General features: G+C 36.4%; 1 protein-coding gene across 1 annotated transcript in view; it reads left to right on the top strand.

Moving 5' to 3' along the window:
* The window catches only part of LOC130666455 (ATPase family AAA domain-containing protein 2-like), a 29,466-nt gene extending 13,093 nt beyond the window's left edge, over positions 1-16,373 (top strand). The window contains exons 6-9 of the mRNA XM_057467461.1: positions 1,593-1,778; positions 1,845-1,986; positions 7,491-7,652; positions 15,883-16,373. Coding sequence (XP_057323444.1) covers positions 1,593-1,778; positions 1,845-1,986; positions 7,491-7,652; positions 15,883-16,172 — 780 coding nt within the window. The 3' untranslated portion in view covers positions 16,173-16,373. The remainder of the gene's footprint in view (positions 1-1,592; positions 1,779-1,844; positions 1,987-7,490; positions 7,653-15,882) is intronic.
* Positions 16,374-17,575: the final 1,202 nt, after the last annotated feature.

Genomic DNA, 17,575 nt, shown 5'->3' with positions numbered 1-17,575 from the left:
GATTCCGGCACCATAAAGCAAAGTACTTGATGCTGTGGCAATATCCAGGGCATCCTGTTGCTCTTGCCTGTGACGAATTCTTGCTTCACGAGTCGCAGCGTTAGCTTTCTTTTCGGCAACATATATGCGGTTCTCACCTTCTTTTCGGGCATACTCGTGGCTGTTTCGGCCAATTTTCAAGTTCATGCCATGCATAAAAAGCAACAAAGCTGAGGCCCCTTCGTTGACAGTGCCAGCAGCGACAAATGCAGCAATCTCTACTATTTTTGAACCAGTAGGAAGTATTTTTGGAGTAATTTTCCAAATTAACTGGTTCAAACTTTCATTGTTGTTTTGCGTAAAGCCACCAACAAACCTCTCCAAGAGCTCTTCTTTTCTGAGTTCTTTATAAATAGGCTTGGTAGCTGATGAAACCTCACTTGGTAATGGATGATCGTGTTTGTATAATGAAAGAGTGTTTATTACTGAAGCACGCTGCCAAGTGCACCATGAGTTAGAGTCGCTGACGTGCTGGTGAAAGATTCGTCGTCTATCCCAGCAGTTTTCGGATTAAATGATTGTTTTTTTTTTTGGTCTATCTTTTCTTCGACCACTAGTTGTTCGATCAGATCTTGTAACTTTACTCATATTTTATAAATAAAAATTTATAAACACTTATAGTAAAAATTCACGAACACTTATAACCTCAAATCAACCTATCGGCTCAATAAGCAACAATCAACTGAAATACGGGCAACTAATTTGAATTACTCTTGAATTGTAAAAGAAATTGGGGAAGGCCGACCCTTAACAATAGCTATGCAGCTGCTTCCGTATACCTGCGAAGCGCTGTACTGTCTTATTTTTTTTTTTAAAGAAAAAAAATCAAATATTGTACATTTTAGTAAATTCTTCGGGTTTTTTTAAATTTTTGTACTTCCTAGTGAATATTAATAAACGTAAGTTAGCAATCGAATTCATCCTTAAAAAATTAAGGGTTGGATTGAATTTTGTATCTATTTGTAGTGAAATATTTAATATAAACTGAATATGAATAATAAGCACATATATAATCTGCACTTGTATTAAAGTGAAACACTTGGTGGGTATGTAGCAACTAAAAGCATGTAGATAAATATTGTAAATATGAAAACAGTGATCAAAGGCGACGAGCGAGCCAACATGCGCGACTAATAGAGGTTCTATCTCTATTTTGGTGGTAGCCTTCTTGTGGAGACTTAATGAGTGGTTTAGCGGGCAACTTCAACATGTAGCTTTCGTGTCACCCCTGTGCTCGTGCATCGTAAAAATTCACTTTCACCATTTTTACATAACGTGCCTAAAGAAGTATAACTTCAAAAACTGATTCTTAACATTTCTTTCTCCGACGATAGCTCTCGAACGAATAAGCCAATTAAGATGGTTAAGGCGGCAATCGGTACGTTTTATTAAGTTCTAGAGCTGATTAGATTTTGAAGTCAATCGTAACTATTACGAATATTTATGGTCGATATGCTTTCTACACAATTCACTCTAGTAAAAATTCAATCAATTAATTTTTTAATTTTCTCTATCTAATTTTATAAGAACAATGGAGGTATTATATTTTTCAGAAAGTGAAAACTGCTAAACGTACGCTTCCATCTATTCTTTATGTACCAGACGTTCTTACATGGTGGAATTTGGTTGAAGAAATCAGTAGAAATATTTTTATATCTCTCATGAAAGGGCAAGATCGATCAGTTTACATGTTTGTACTGATTACAATAAGCTCCGATATTACGGATATTCCACATGAGGTATAGCTCATATTTCTTCTTAAAGTAAATAACAATAATTATAATAATAATTCATAATTTCATCAGATTTTAGAATTATTCGATGAGCACCAAGGTGAAATATACGAGATTCAATGCCCAAACAGTGTACAACGAAAAAAGTTTTTTCAACAACTTTTTATCAATGCACATACTACAACCAATGCTATATCAAACCACTCATCATATGGTTAGTACATAGATTTCGTAATTAGTCTATAAAATCTAGGAACCGATTGGCCCTGCAACCCAGCCTCAAATCTTGCGCAGTTTTTAAACTCGTTATGCTTAAAAATAGTATAAGGTACCGGCGGTAATAAGGCTTAGCTAAGGGAGATTTCGAATAGAATCGAAAATATTGCATTTAATTATCGGAATGTATCATTAATCTTTATTTCAATACATTAGCCATAAAATAGAATAAAATAATGGTAATTTATACCACAAACAAACAAAAAATTAAACTTTTACAGAAACCATACGAATAGGCCTTATTTTACTATGGTAGGGTAATAAGGCCTACGGGTTAAGCAAACTGGAACAGTTTAATTATACTTAATGAAATTGTTATTAGAGATGAATCATCACTTAAATTAGCAACAATACTTTATTAAAGACAGGAGACTAGATCGCTTTGCTCAACAGCACTTAAAACTATCAGTATCCTTTTTAAGAGTCAGAAGACTAGATTGTTTTTTATGATTTCTTCTGCGCTACGACATCATATGACGGATGATGAAATATAGAAGACAAGGAACGTGGTATCGGGACTCTATAAACTTGTCGTAACATCTATATGCAAGACCCTTCTACTAGAGTAGCCTTTAGCGGAGGCGGTTATTTTTAATATCATTTCTGTCACTTAGGCCTTATTACCCGACAGGCCTTATTGCCCGCGGGTACCTTAGTTAATATATTTTCGAGCTCCAAGCCCGAAAAAGTTGCGTTTCCTATAAAGATATAAGAATTTAGAAATCGGAAATAATTAGGAAAAGAGTGTTTTTTAGATTTTTGATCAAAATCTGGCTTGACAAAAACAATGAACTCGCACAGAAATCGATAGGAGTGATTACGATTGAGAGTCAAACGAAAGGTTGAATCAAATCAATGCGTCAACAGTTGAAGTTTTCGAGAAAAATATAAATAAAGGCGATTTTTAAATTACTTCGCTGACAATTTTATTTTAACTAATCTACCGATCATAATAAATTATAAGACAATCGAAAAAGACTATAAAGACCGAGCCAGTGAAATTTTTGATACATTTATTAAATTACTTATCCGGAAAATGTTTAATAAATTGTTATTTTTTTAATTTTTTGACACTAATAATTTTTGAACTCACTAATAACTGATGTTGATATTTAATACTTACTTAGTTGATACTTAATGTAGCGTTTGATACAGTTTTCAGCCCCTTACGCTGACAAAACTTTAAAATCAATCAGTTCTACCATTTTGACCTTATTAGAAAAAACATTTTTTTCCATTCTTTTCATCAACTATATTTCTTCAACAAATGATGCGATTTCGATGGTTGAGGGAATGTTTCGAGATATTCTGTTGAAGTTACAATGTTCAGAGCATGTACCGTACATTGTCGAATAATGTATACTCTTACGTGTGTCTCTCGTCCCTCGCTAGTCAGTAAGTTGGTACTTTATTTAACCATAAACCAGATCATATCCTTATTAGGGTATGGGCCCGGATAACGCAACCGCAAAATAATCTGGTTTTTTGTATTAAAAATGTAATTACAAGAGTGACAGCATGCGGGAACGCTTCCAGAATTTTCGATACCGTAGCAATTGCGCTTGGCAGGAACAATGTGTGAGCTTGGATCAGCCGGACAAATAGACGTGTTGTAAATAGAATGGTTGTGAAAGTGAAAATAACATAAGCCAGTTTCTTTATTGATCGATCTTCTGTGTGCAGGCAATTACAGATCATGGAAGGCAAAAGTAAAAAAGCTCCTTATGGACAATGATCTATGGAAGCACGTAATCGGTGAGTACGCTAAGTTGGTGACAAGAGAAGAAGCGAAATGGTCGTGGGTCAAAACGAAAGAACAGCAATATCGTAGATTTTGAGAGCCCTTGGAACAGTTGAATCAGTCACATATGATGATCTGGATACTTGGAAGGAGATCTGGGACAGGATAAAGACGACATATGAATTGGAAAGGCCAGCACAAAAAGAGTATTTGCTGAAGAAGCTGACTTCGTCGCGGAAGGCAGGGGGTGATGTAATTAGAAAACACATCGCAGAGTTCTGCGTCGAACAGGTAAAACCAGGGCCGGCTAACTCGCGGGATGAAAAATTTATGCGCAATGTAGAGTATTTCAAATACCACAAAAAAGGGCATATCGCAGAGCACTGTCCGGAAAAAAATAAAATGTTCAGTGCCAGGAATTCTGTAGAGAACTACGAGGGGACAAAGCCATTGTTGAGTACCACTGAATAGATGATGTACGCGGGAGATCGGAACAAATGGAAATTCAAGGAATACGAACCTAAGTCTGCTGAACTGAGCTTGTTAACAGATAAAAATACAAAAAAATTAGGAACGGGAATCGTCTGGTTAAAAGTAGATAGCGGTGATGATCGGTGGGACTTAGACTTGAAAAGTGTATCGTGCGTACCAAATTTAAGGACAAATTTACTATCAGTGGTAAGGGCCACGGATCATGGGCATGAAGTGATCTTCCGGAACACGGGAGTGATGATAGTAAACGAGGACAATAAATTAATCATGCACGCGCAACGCTGAGGCAAGATTTCAATGAAACCTCTTTATCAGTGGTCAGATCAACGTCAGTGAGGATATTGGCAGTGATAGCAGTGGAGTACGGCTTACAGGTTCATCAGATAGACATAGTGATTGCATACTTAAACGGTGATCTATCGGAGAGTGTCTACATGAAGGTACTCGAGTGTATGAATGAAATTATCGAAAAGATAATCGTGGGTGAACCAGTGGGTTCCAGTTAAAAGGCAATGAGCGACACAAACGTGATAAACACAGCTAAGTGCTGGAGAGAGGGTATAATGGCAGAAATGAATGTGTGTTTCGTACCAAAGTCACGATATGGCTTACATCAATCGAGCGTTAAGCGACATAAAAAACTTGTAGAAAAATTAAATGTATTAGAGTTTAAGTCTGCCACAGGATAGATGTAAGTTTGTTGCCCACAAAGGGATTAATATGATACATGTAGCGATATACATGGATGACATATTTGCAAGTAACGATGAAGAATGAATAAATGATGTGAAAAAGTCATTGTCAGGTCATTCGAGACCAAATATTCTGGTTACAGCCTTGCAAAAATCACTAAAATATTTCAAAAATGTTTCTGTTCCTTTTATTTTTTTGCGGTATTGTATATTAAATCGGTATCAAAAATATGTTTTTAATAGCTATCATCTGGCTGATTCTTGTACGTATTTTAAATGTAATTTAAATATATTAAAAATATATCTTAGAATATATAAGAAATACATGTTCGAAAATATTAAAAAATTATACTAAGAACATATTTCAAATATATAAAATATATGATTATGAAAATATAAGAATGTATTGGTAATTTAACCAACAACAGAAGAAAAATAAAGTGAAAAAATTATATATTTTTTATGTACTTAAAATATATTTTTCAACTTCCCGCTAAGAAAATCGACGATTTTCGAAAAATTCGGGAAGTTAATGTTTTCACCCCGATTTGCGAAAATCGAAATTAGATCAGATGTCGACGTTTTGAGGTCCTAGGAAGCTATTCTGACTATTTTCAGAATGATGTCCGAGCGTCTGTATGCATTTATGTGTATGTACGTGTGTGACCGGTCTATAACTTTTTAACTAATGAACCGATTTGTATGATCAAAGCGGCAATCGAAAGAGCTTGTTGGCCATCTACTTTTCTGAAAATTTCAGATCATTTGATCAAGTAAACTCGAAAATATTGGTGAATTACAAAAGAAAAAAATTTTTTTTTTAGTTTTTTATTGATTTCTCAGAAACGGCTCAAACGATCGGCTCCAAAATCTAAACAGCTCTAGAAATTGATAAAATGCGTCGATTGCTGCCCTAGCCATCTCAATCGGATAAATCGTTCGAGAGTTATCGCGGGAGAAAGAAATGGTAAAAAACGGTTTTTTGCGAATATCTTCGAAACAACTTAACTAAACAATTCCAAAATCTGATCAGCTTCAGAATTTATTAAATCGCGTCGATTGCCACCTCAACCATCAAAATCGGGTCATTTGTCTAAAAAGTAGCGTAATAATAAGAAATAGTGAAAAACGGTTTTTTGCAAATATCTTGTAAATAACTGAACCAAATGATTTCAAAATCTGATCAGCTTTAGACATCATCAAAATGGGTAGATTGCCACTTCAAACATAAAAATCGGATCATTTATCAAAGAAATATCGTGGGAGAACCAAATCCTAAAAAACGGTTTTTTCCAAATATATTTGAAACGACTGAACCAATCAATGTATCAGAATATGTCCAAAATCATACCAATTCTTCGTCTTTATAGTCCCTTTCGATCCCCATATAATTTCATCTAACTCGTTCTTTAGTTTGAATCATATTATCAACAAAAAAATTTAAAAAACACAGTTTTTAATATTTTTCATGGATATTTTATATATTATTGCTCTGATCTGAGTCAAAACTCATTTAAATCTTTATTTTCATTACTGACATTGATTTCTATCTCACTTTATTTATTTTATTGAACATAATCAGAACTAAAAATTTAAAAACCGCATGTTCATTAATGATTTTTGATTCTTAAATTATCAAACTTTAACATAAGACGTAACTTGTTAGAGCTTAAAAGACTCATAAAAAAACAATTGCATGTAAGAGCATTTTCAAGCTCAAAGAGCTCGAAAATGTATTCACACTAATGTTTTTGAGCGAAGAGCTCGAAAACCGCGGGAAGTTTTGGGGCTGGCCCGCAGGGCTAACCGACGCTGAGATTTTTTTTTTTCATATTTTCATACATGTATTTTTTTATATTTTTTAAGATATAGGGAAGGGGAGGCAAAACGAGGTACCCCCAGAATTTTATTAAAACAACTTTAACTTTTTAAATCCTTTTTGAACATTCCAAAATATAATTTTTGTAAATATAATTGAGCATTATTTAAAATTTTGTGTTAAAATTTTTCGGGATTCACTCTGAATTTTTAGTCTTAATTTATTCTGGATACATCTTGAGGACACACGTAGTACACATCGGTTTTATTTTAGATTTGCTCTGGTTAAAATGCGGTTCCTCTCTAAAGAACAATTTTAATTCGTTCTGAAAACTTCCTGGTTTTACTCTGGAAACACTCTAGTTTCATTCTGGAGATACATTGGATTTGCTCAGAATTTGCTCTAGATTAACTCTGAATTTATACTCTTGAATTACTCTGAATACACTCTGGGAATACTTTAGATATGCCCTGGATTCAGTCTGATTTCAGTCTGGAATTACTCTAAAAAAATGGCACAAAACCACTCTGGAATCATGCTGGACTCAGTATGGTTCCATTCTTCACAAGAGCAATTACTCTTCTAAAAATAAAAAGAAATGATTATTGACCTTGATGATGATGATTGAATTATTATCCCACATAAGATTCATAGAAACTAATAATTCTATTCTTTTCTTTCACATACATTCTAACTAGGCGATTTCCTTCAAGTTTGGGAACAAAAAAAAAAGAGAAAAATGGAAGTCTTAAAACAACCAGTTGTAGCTGAAGTTTTAAAAGGGCCGGTGACAAGAAGTTCCAAAATGAAAACTGAATCTAAATCCAAATTAAGCTACCCACCGTCACGATTCAATCAAAGTACAGTATTTTCTTTTAATCCAAACATTTTCAGATATTTCGACATGCAAACAACTTTAGAAAAGATAATGTATGAATGCGACCAACAGAAAAGATTAATATTTTTAAACTTTCTTAATTAAAGCTTATTTGTCTTCCTCAATTTTTCGTTAGCATAGAAAAAGTTGAAAAAATATTTTTGAGTAGTGCCTGATAATACTTATGTAATTATAAAGTCGAATGATGAACGTATCTTAAAAATGATTGCATCACTAGCGTGCATGTTCAAATGTGATACCGTATATGGATAATAAATACTAAGTGGCTAAGCTATAGCTTTAATATTAAAATGAGTGTCATACTTGTATTTATGATTTTATTTTTACTGTTAGTATACTCCGGTTTTTCGATGAAATTACTTTTAGCCGTTTTAACCGTCATTTGCTCAGATTTCCAGCGACGTACGACTTTATTTTCCTTAATACCAGTGGGTTATTCAATCATGATTGCACCGTCGAGTTACTCATATTTCTTGAGTAATCTCTTTTCGTTTTGCTGGAATACAGACTCTCAAGTGAAACGAAAAAAGAATTGCTGACTTTTTGTTGAATTTGAGTCAACGATTGCTGACGTAATAACTAATTTTCAATTTATATTTGATAAAAAGTTGACAGCTTTTTCGTGCTGCGTGAGCTTGCATGTATTTCAAGTACAAAATTGCATATAATATGCTGTTGCATTGTCATTTGATCCATAAATATTCTTCCAATTAGAACTTAAATCTTTTGAAATATAGTAGCCCTCGCAGATTTGAATCACGGTGGAAACACCGTGGAAGTGTAAACACCGTGGATCCACCGTGGTTACACGGTGGGTTTGTTCCATTTCACCACCGGGTATACACAGTGTATCCACTGTGATTACGCGGTGTATCCACCGTGATTCCACGGTGGCTTTGTACTATTTCACCACCGTGGTTCCACGGTGTATCCACCGCGTAATCACAGTGGAAAAACCGTGTATACACAGTGGTCAAGCCACCGTGGAATCACGGTGGATACACCGCGTAATCACAGTGGTAAAATGGAACAAACCCACCGTGTTTCCACCATGATTCAAATCTGCGAGGGAGTCGCTTAAAATTAAAATTCAAAACGATTTTCTTGAAATTGTAAGTGATAGAGTTAATTATTACATTAATGTCTTTTAATTTTTTTAATTATTTTATTGTATTTAAGGGGGATAGCTACTGTGAGGATCAAAAGAATAGGTGATTTTCAGGAATTTTTTCGACTGGGATAATAAAAGAATTTGGGGATTGGGTTTCTTCTGTTTTATAAAGTATACATTGAATATAATATTCCTAAATTTTTATTAAAAAATACCATGTTGTTACAAAGTTATAAGCATGGTTGTGGAGCACCAAAATAATTTCACCCACCACGGCCTCATCTCTAACTCAAAAACGGATTATCAGAAACAAAAAAACCAAACCGCGTTGTAATCTGTATGCATGTGGGATTTGAAAATTTGAATTTGAAAAAAATGTCGACACATTAAAAATTTCTTCGATTGTTTTCTTATTTTTTTGGATTCAAACTGCCCTAACAAATCTTAAAAATCAAAATCTTCATAATTCCCTACGTGCATGGAATGCACGTTCTTTTCAAATATCGTAACACGCGCTTCACAGTATTCCAATGCGATGTGACATAACTATTATTGAATTGGCTTAAATAGTTTACTGTAAAAGCTATGTCCAGTTTTGTCGTTACTGCTAAGTACATTAACCCACCACTGAGTGATTGGTACGGGTGTTTACGCATTTCTTCTTCATTTACACGTTCATTCTTCAACAATTTACAATTTATTTCCATAGGTATTTTCACGGGGTTACAATTTCCATGCTAAATCGCTTTAGAATATTTTTAGTGTAGAACTCCTGTTTTAAAGACACACAATCATTTTCGTCCTATGAAAACTCAATACCTAAATAACGATTGATTCTACCTAGGTCCTTAATTTCAAACGAATCAGACAAAGATCTTTTTATTTCATTCACCCACTCTTCGTCATCGCTCGGCATTATTATGTCGTCAACATGCACATCAATTATCACACATTTCCCATCTTTCTAGCATATGAACAGACACGGGTCTTGTGGCATTGGTTTAAAGTCCAATTCATACGATTGGTTTACGAGTTTCTTGTGCCACTGACATCCCGCTTGACGTCAGGCATACAGAGCTTTTTTCAATACACACAATGTCGTTTGTGCCTATGATTTTTTTTAGCCAACACTTGGTGGTTTGAATTATTTTATCATCGCGTACACTTATATCCACTGGACCCACTGGTTCGTTATTCACGACTTTCACTAGCACTTCTTTTAACTGCTCAGGAACACACATATAAACACTTTCTTCAAGTCCTCCGTGTAGATATGCTGTCACCACGTCAGCCTGGTGAATTGCAAGCTTCTTCTCCACTGCTAATGTTGCCAGCACCTTGATTGATGTGGAACGGGCCACTAGTGAATCGGTTTCATAAAAATCCTCTCCAGGTTACTGTGAGCACCCTTTTGCAACTAGTCGAGCTATCTTTTTTTCTGAATTGTTGTCGTATTTTGGCATAATACGAATCGGCTCCCGATGATTTTTCTATCAGCAGACCGCTCCACTATCTCCCACGTGCAGTCTTTGATTTGCTCGAGGTATTAATCTTCCAACGCTTTTTTCCATACGTCTGCATCTGGCAATTTGCTTGCTTGCTTCCATATGACTGGATCTGCCGTCATTGTTAAGTTCACGTGTTCAAAAACGTCATCATTGTACTCAATTTGTGCTGCCCCTCTTTCTTCTGGGATTTCATTCTGTGGGTCCGCTGACGGGTACCTTTTCCGTGGTTTTTCCACTGATCCTGAACGCACCATTGTTTGACGACCTCGTCCACGTTTAGCTGGCTGAACTAATTCGCTCCATGACACAGTAGCCCCTCTTTTTGGAGCTCGTCTTCTTTCCGGCTCGACCTTGTCCTCGACATCTATGAGATCAATCTCTATCGCGTTTTCTTCATCCATTATTTCGCAGTATTCCCGTTTAAAACCCGAGTAACTTGAAAATTTAACGTCACGGCTAACAACAAAATTTTTTCCGCTTGACATGTAAATTCGATAAGCTTTAGATTTTTGCGAATAACCCACAAAAATCCCCGGCTCCGACCTGGATTCAAATTTTCCTCTTTGTTTCTTGTTGAGTACATGCACTTTTAATCCGAATACTTGCATGTAGAGAGGGGGTCTTCCCCGTCTACTGTGTGTACGGTATTCCTTCATTCAATGAGCTTGTTGCGCACCTAGGCAGCCCACAAATGTGGTAGGGCTCCCGTCTGCCACATCATGCAGCGCGCCATTTCCACCAGCGTCCTATTTTTTCATTCGGCTATGCCGTTCTGCTGAGGGGTGTATGGACTCGTAAGGTGCCGTCGGATACTATGTTTCTTCAGGAAATTTACAAATTCTTGATTACAGTACTCGGTACCATTATCCGTCTAAAGTGCCTTTATTTTTCGTCCCGTCTCCACTTCATTTTTTAAAATCTCAAATACACTTAAAATTTCCGATTTTTTTTTTTCAAAGTAGACTTTGCACTAACGTGATTTATCATCAGTAAATGTCACGGAATAGTTTTTCCCTCCAAGTGATGCGTGTCTCTACGGTCCACACACATCACTTCGTACAATTTCAAATAAATCGCGCGTGCGTTGTTTGACATTCTTCACAAACGGTAGTTTTGTCTGTTTCTCACTGAGACATATTTCACACTCCGATAATTTTTCGTTCGTGTTTATCTCAACACCGTGCACTCCACCATTTTTTACCATTAACTTTAGATTACGTTCATTTAAATGGTCTATTTTTTTATGCCACACATCAATTGGTTTATGACCGTTTTTTTCAACTTCGGCGTTTCCTGCATAATTGTCTTTCTGGATGAAGTATAGATTTCCGCATCGTTTTGCACTTAGGACCACTTTATGACCACTCGTAATCGAAGCTTTATCCTTCCAAAAAGTCACTTTGTAATTGAGGTCTGTTGCTTTAGCGACGGATAGCAAGTTTGTGCGTAGTTCGGATACATATAACACATTTTTGAGATATACGTCACCCTCATGCACCCTCAATTTAACGCTTCCTGTGCCCGTAATTTTTGCGCACTTGCTATTTGCTAGCGATAACTCACTGTTCGTATGCTCGAAGCTTCTAAACATGTTTTTCTGATTGCGCATATGGCTGGTGCAACCACTGTCCAGACACCATTCATCATTGTTTTTAGCGTACATGCCTTCGCAGACTTGAATCACGGTGGAAACACGGCGGGTTTGTTCCATTTTACCACTGTGATTACGCGGTGTATCCACCGTGATTCCACGGTGGCTTGACTACTGTGTATACACGATGTTTCCACTGTGAATACGCGGCGGATACACCGTGGAACCACGGTGGTGAAATAGCACAAAGTCACCGTGGAATCACGGTGGATACCCCGTAATCCCAGTGAAAACACCGTGTATACACAGTGGTCAAGCCACCGTAGAATCACGGTGGATACACCACGTAATCACAGTGGATACACTGTGTATACCCGGTGGTGAAATGGAACAAACCCACCGTGTAACCACGGTGGATCCACGGTGGTTACACTTCCACGGTGTTTCCACCGTGATTTAAATCTGCGAGGATGACCTCTTCGACCGTACCTAGCATGCTGTTTTCGTGCTTGTCCCGGGGCTTTCGGACTGATTTACTCTCGGTTTGTATTTATCTCTCGGTTGAAATATTGTGCGACATGTCCTTGCAATATCTTGTCGTGTCTTGACTTCTTGCTAAAATCATTATGTTCCTTTTAATTCTTCGAATAAAACGTTTGTTGCGCATTCACCGCGTAAATCATTTTGCCGACTTGCCTGTCGAAAAATTTTACCATGAGTGCGTCTAACTTCGGCAGCTCATTACGTGACTTAATGGTCTCTTTGAATACAGCATATGACTCCGGCAAACTGCTTGGCGAAAAATATTGTTTCTAGACGTTATCTCGAATCGAATGAGCTATCGCTCATATTTTTAAGAGCTTCATCAAGAATTTTCGAGTTTCTGAACTTGTTGACTAACCTACTAGCCCGGTCTGTCTTGGACCCGAAGGTAGGCCACAACTTAATTTCATTACTCAGATTAGTCGTATAGTCCTTGGAAATTCTTAGCCAAGCCAGTTCGCGAATGCGATGACCTGAAGCCAGAAGAAGAATATTAGCAGTTCTCCTTGCCACTTCAATGAACGCTAGAATCGACGTTTCCTTTGTAAGCCAGTCGAATAAGGTCAATGCGTCCATAACTAAAAAAAATTGCGTCTCTAAGTTTGGCAATGAAGATTCCATTTTGTGCCTGCCACGCCAGGAAGTTCGAAGAGAGATTATTGGATTCCTTTTTAGAACAGAAGCTAACAACTGCTGACTTGTACACTAAGATTGTACCACATGTAAGTCCCTCTTTAAAGAGTCAACCAGCCAAGAATCTTGCTGGGTCTAAACCCTTAGGATGACACAGATCTATCCTATTCTCACGACTCCAGTCAATCAACTTCCTAATTGGTGCTTTATAGCTCTTCACAGCTGACGCAAGCCAGCTTTCTTTTAGTAAGTTCATCTTTTGGATGGACTAGCTCTTCTTTGCTGTTTCCCACACCCAATTCTCTACGCTTGGAGTGTAAGTTGATCAGCCTGTCAAGGTGGTTCGCCAGTTGAAAAGTCCACGAGGTGTCTCTCCAGATGTCTTATTGTTGTTGCCGGTTCTGCACTCCGATTAATCAGGTCAGGCTTCCAGTAAGACTGTTTCGACTTGGGAGCTATCAGCAAGAACTGACCTTGGCTCTTGTTCAAGTGAGCTGCCCGAGCTGTTCTCTAGCTTTGATTTGACTTAAATAATTAGAGTGTCTCACAGATCGGGAGATGAAAAATTTATCAGGGAATGAATAAGCGGATAATTGCTTATTGGGAACCCGAAAGAGAACAAGTGGAGAAAGGCCTTTACATAAGGTATGGGGAGGTCGTATCCCACCACATCCTACGCAACCATGTTAACCATCGCTGGGAGTCTAGTACCACGGTGAGCCACTTTCCAAGCTTACTGCGGCCAGAGTCTCTTTATTTCCTGAGAGGGTAGTAGTGTTTTGCCCAAAAGAGATAGGACTCGTGGTGGCTGTGGTTAGATACCACGCGCAATGAGGATTTTTTATTATACCTCTGGTTAACGTTTACCTCAGTCGTCACTTTGTTATATTTTTTGGCTAAGAGGGTCGTCTGGGTGGAAGATGGGGATGTTGGGGAGGATGGACAGCGCGTGTATGCCCAGAAGGGCAAGGAAAAGCTGTTGTGTACTTGCTTTTAGTCGTCCTACTTATCTGCTACCTTCTTGGCTTCGTTGTAGTCCTTGATCTTCTGTTGTTAATTGATTTTTCGGAAATAACATGAAACACTGAGAGGGAACCATGAAGCTTCTAGCAAAGAAGGCAGAAAATATTGCTAAATTTGCCCAGGAGATAAGCACATCTCAGAGCTGCACATTAAGGTAGGTTCAATGCGTTTTAGGACATCTGAACTTTGAAAGCTTTCTAACACCACAAGGTCGATTCGATTGTCGTCATTTTTAAATGTTTTCAACTTATTTTAGACAGCATCGTTCACAGGAAAGACGTCAAATAGAGCATTAGGCACAAAAGGAGTTTAAGTGGGGGATCAAAGCATCAAATTGAACTTCTTCATAAAAGCACGGCACCATAAAAGCAAGGTGACTTGTTGGGAGGATGGACGGAGACCCAGCAGAGATGGCACTCCAACAAAAAAGAGATGTGGGCAGTTTGTTCAGTGATAGTTCAGCAATCGCAGAACCTGAAGGGGGCTCACATTTTTCTCAGGCAGACAACCGAAAAGTAGTAGGCTATGTGCAGAAGGATAGTAATCAATATACTATTCATGGTCCATTGTTTAATATTAAAGTCAGCGACGAGCCGCGGTTTCTTTCTTTCCTACAGGGTTTCGCGTCACGATCTACGGTCCCTTTCAGTGAACTTAATACGGTCTGCTACCCACTCCCACGATTCATAGAGTGAGGCTCTACAATGAAAAAGTAGAGGAGCGTAAGCACGGCATACCACGATGATACGTCGTTTCCTCGAGCGTGTGAAGCCGGAATGCCAGCTCCACGATACACTCATTCCTAGGTTTTGTGCAAAAATTACGTAGATGCACTTCTTTGAAGTCGGAAAACCAACCTACTTGGCAATGTGCCCGATTCCCGATCACGGATAAATATTTTAACCCGGTTCTGTCAGATTAATAATATTTATCACCTGTCATGGACTTGAAAATATTTTTCTAAACTACTAGCAATATATTTTTTGTTGGGTGGAACGACGGATAAAAATTAATCCTTGCAAGATTAGACTGAAATGACGACAAAACCTGTTATTTAGTCGTCCTACTGCTCCAGCCTTGCCTCGGTAATTCCAATACTTGGACTTCGGAATCGGATTGATTTTTCACTGCTCACTTGAACAGCTTATGAATAGTCGAGAAGCTGCTCTACTTAGTAACAGCACGATCGGGATGCGTGGTCTAGCAGCGTACTGATGAAACTGCGATTCTTTTCTACCTCGGTATCGGTCCCAACGCTCGTCAACGCTACCTCCTCTTGCTGCGCTCTCCATTTAACTACTACTAACAACAACTCATATTTATAATTTCCTAATACGATCAGGTGCTCAGTTCTGAGTGTTGATAGTTACTTCCTTACTTTTCTTGTTTCCGGGCCTTAATATTTTTAAATTTGAGCGGGAAAAATAACGCGTGCTCGTCATAATATATATATATTCACAGTTCTTTAGTGAATTGTTTGTGGTTCCGTCAGAAAACAATTGGACCTCTCTAGTTTAAAGTTTCATTAAGTGAACTTGGAGCAAATCATACCTTTTTTTATCAATTCCACTATTTGTGGGCCGTTCATTCAGAAATATTTTTTATGTAAGAAATGTAAGTTTGAATAATACACTCAAGTAATTTTTAAAACCTATATAAACATATTGTAAAATTTGAAAAGGAAGAATGTCTGGGAATTTCGGTGATAGAGAGTAGAATTTATTGAGACATAACTTTTTTTTTTATACATAAAAATAATTGATTTTTTTATTTATTTAAACAGATCTTAAAAGGAAGCGGAGTAAATCTGATGATAAATTTGAATTGAAAAAACCAGACGTTTTTTCGAATATTTTTGGAGAAAACCGAAAGCCATTGTTTTATTATGGGAATGAGCAAGGAATTCAAGAACTCCTTAACCAAATCGTTGAGCGTACTGAAAAGTGGACTACACTAGAACTTGAAGGCTTATATCTTTCATTACAAGGAGTCTTAAGTCAATCAGATACTTACGATTATACGAGCGTGACCGAACATTTAACACATTATTTTAAACATAAAAAATCTAATTAGTATCGATAAAGGAATCTAACAAAAAAAATAGTATGAACTCGATAAGTACACTGTTTTTGGCATTATATACGATCAATAAATTTTACCACTGAAAATTGGATGAAAATCTTCTTATTCTCTCACTTGAATATTCGAATCCAAAAATTTTTTAAAGTTTAGATCACACTTGATATTAATATCGTAGCCGAATTCAACTGTACAGAAAAACAAGATAGTACTGGTTACTGATCTGCACAGTAATCGACTAGTAATATAGGCAAAAATAAATTTTAACACGAATGATTCATATTAGAACAGAAGTGAGTCATAGTTTAACACGTACTATTACATATGATCATGCATAATTGTCTATATATGATCAGATCCAAAAATTGGCCAGGTCTGATCATACATAACTTGATCTGTTTATACATGATCATATATGATTATATATAATCATGCATGAACGAATATAGTCATTTTTAGAATCTCATTTAGAATATCTGTAAATTGTTAATTAAGTAGTTTAATTAGGATTTATTGTCTTCATCAATATAAATGTCGGTTAAAATTAAATACAAAAAAAAAAAATTATTAATTATTGACTGTTATTTTACTACGAGATCACCCGTCCAATGTGAATGCAACATGTGAATGCAACATGATTTGTCATGTTTCGGCTACATGACAACATGTAGCAGCAACATGATTATCATGTAGCCGAAACATGACAGATCATGTGAATGCAACATGATTTTCTCATGTTACCGCAACATGATTATAATGTAGCCGAAACATGACAAATCATGTGAATGCAACATGATTTCACCATGTTTATTTACCAAGACTGCATCATGTTGCATTTACGATTAATTTTTTTCCGTGTATGATAAACAATGTATATTTTTATCAATAAAGTAATAATTTTTGATCAGCAGTATGAGAATCTCAAAATCATAATTACGAACGATATTCTAATGCAGAAAAAAATAACTAGAAAGATTAAATGCGAAAAATGTCAAAACGAAGAAAAAGTATTGTTAGAAATATCGTTAATATCAATAGTTTAATGTTAGTTTTATTACTTTAAGTATGAAAACTATTCCTTGGGATCATAAAGGTTCCTAGAGAAATTGAATTCAATAAGTTTCATACATAGCAACATAGTTTTCTAAGCGTTTAATAGTAAATAAAAATGTAAATTTTGAAAAAAAATTAGGTTCAAATGGCTGCAGAAAAAAATTGGCTGATGTTTTTCATTCGATCAAAAGTTCTTTTTGTAGAGAATTGAATTCCCTACAAAATGGCACCTTGGCCATTTTTTAATCAGTTATATTTAATGAGTTGTAAAATATTAAGTTGGGATAAAAACCAATTTTATTAGAAAATTCTTATTTACGCGAGCGCTAACTGAAAAATAGACA

Source organism: Microplitis mediator, chromosome 4 (genome assembly GCF_029852145.1).
Source record: "Microplitis mediator isolate UGA2020A chromosome 4, iyMicMedi2.1, whole genome shotgun sequence".
Classification (NCBI taxonomy): Eukaryota; Metazoa; Arthropoda; class Insecta; order Hymenoptera; family Braconidae; genus Microplitis; species Microplitis mediator.
The sequence above is the reverse complement of the archived record's forward strand: the minus strand, read 5'-3'. Positions and strand labels throughout refer to the sequence as shown.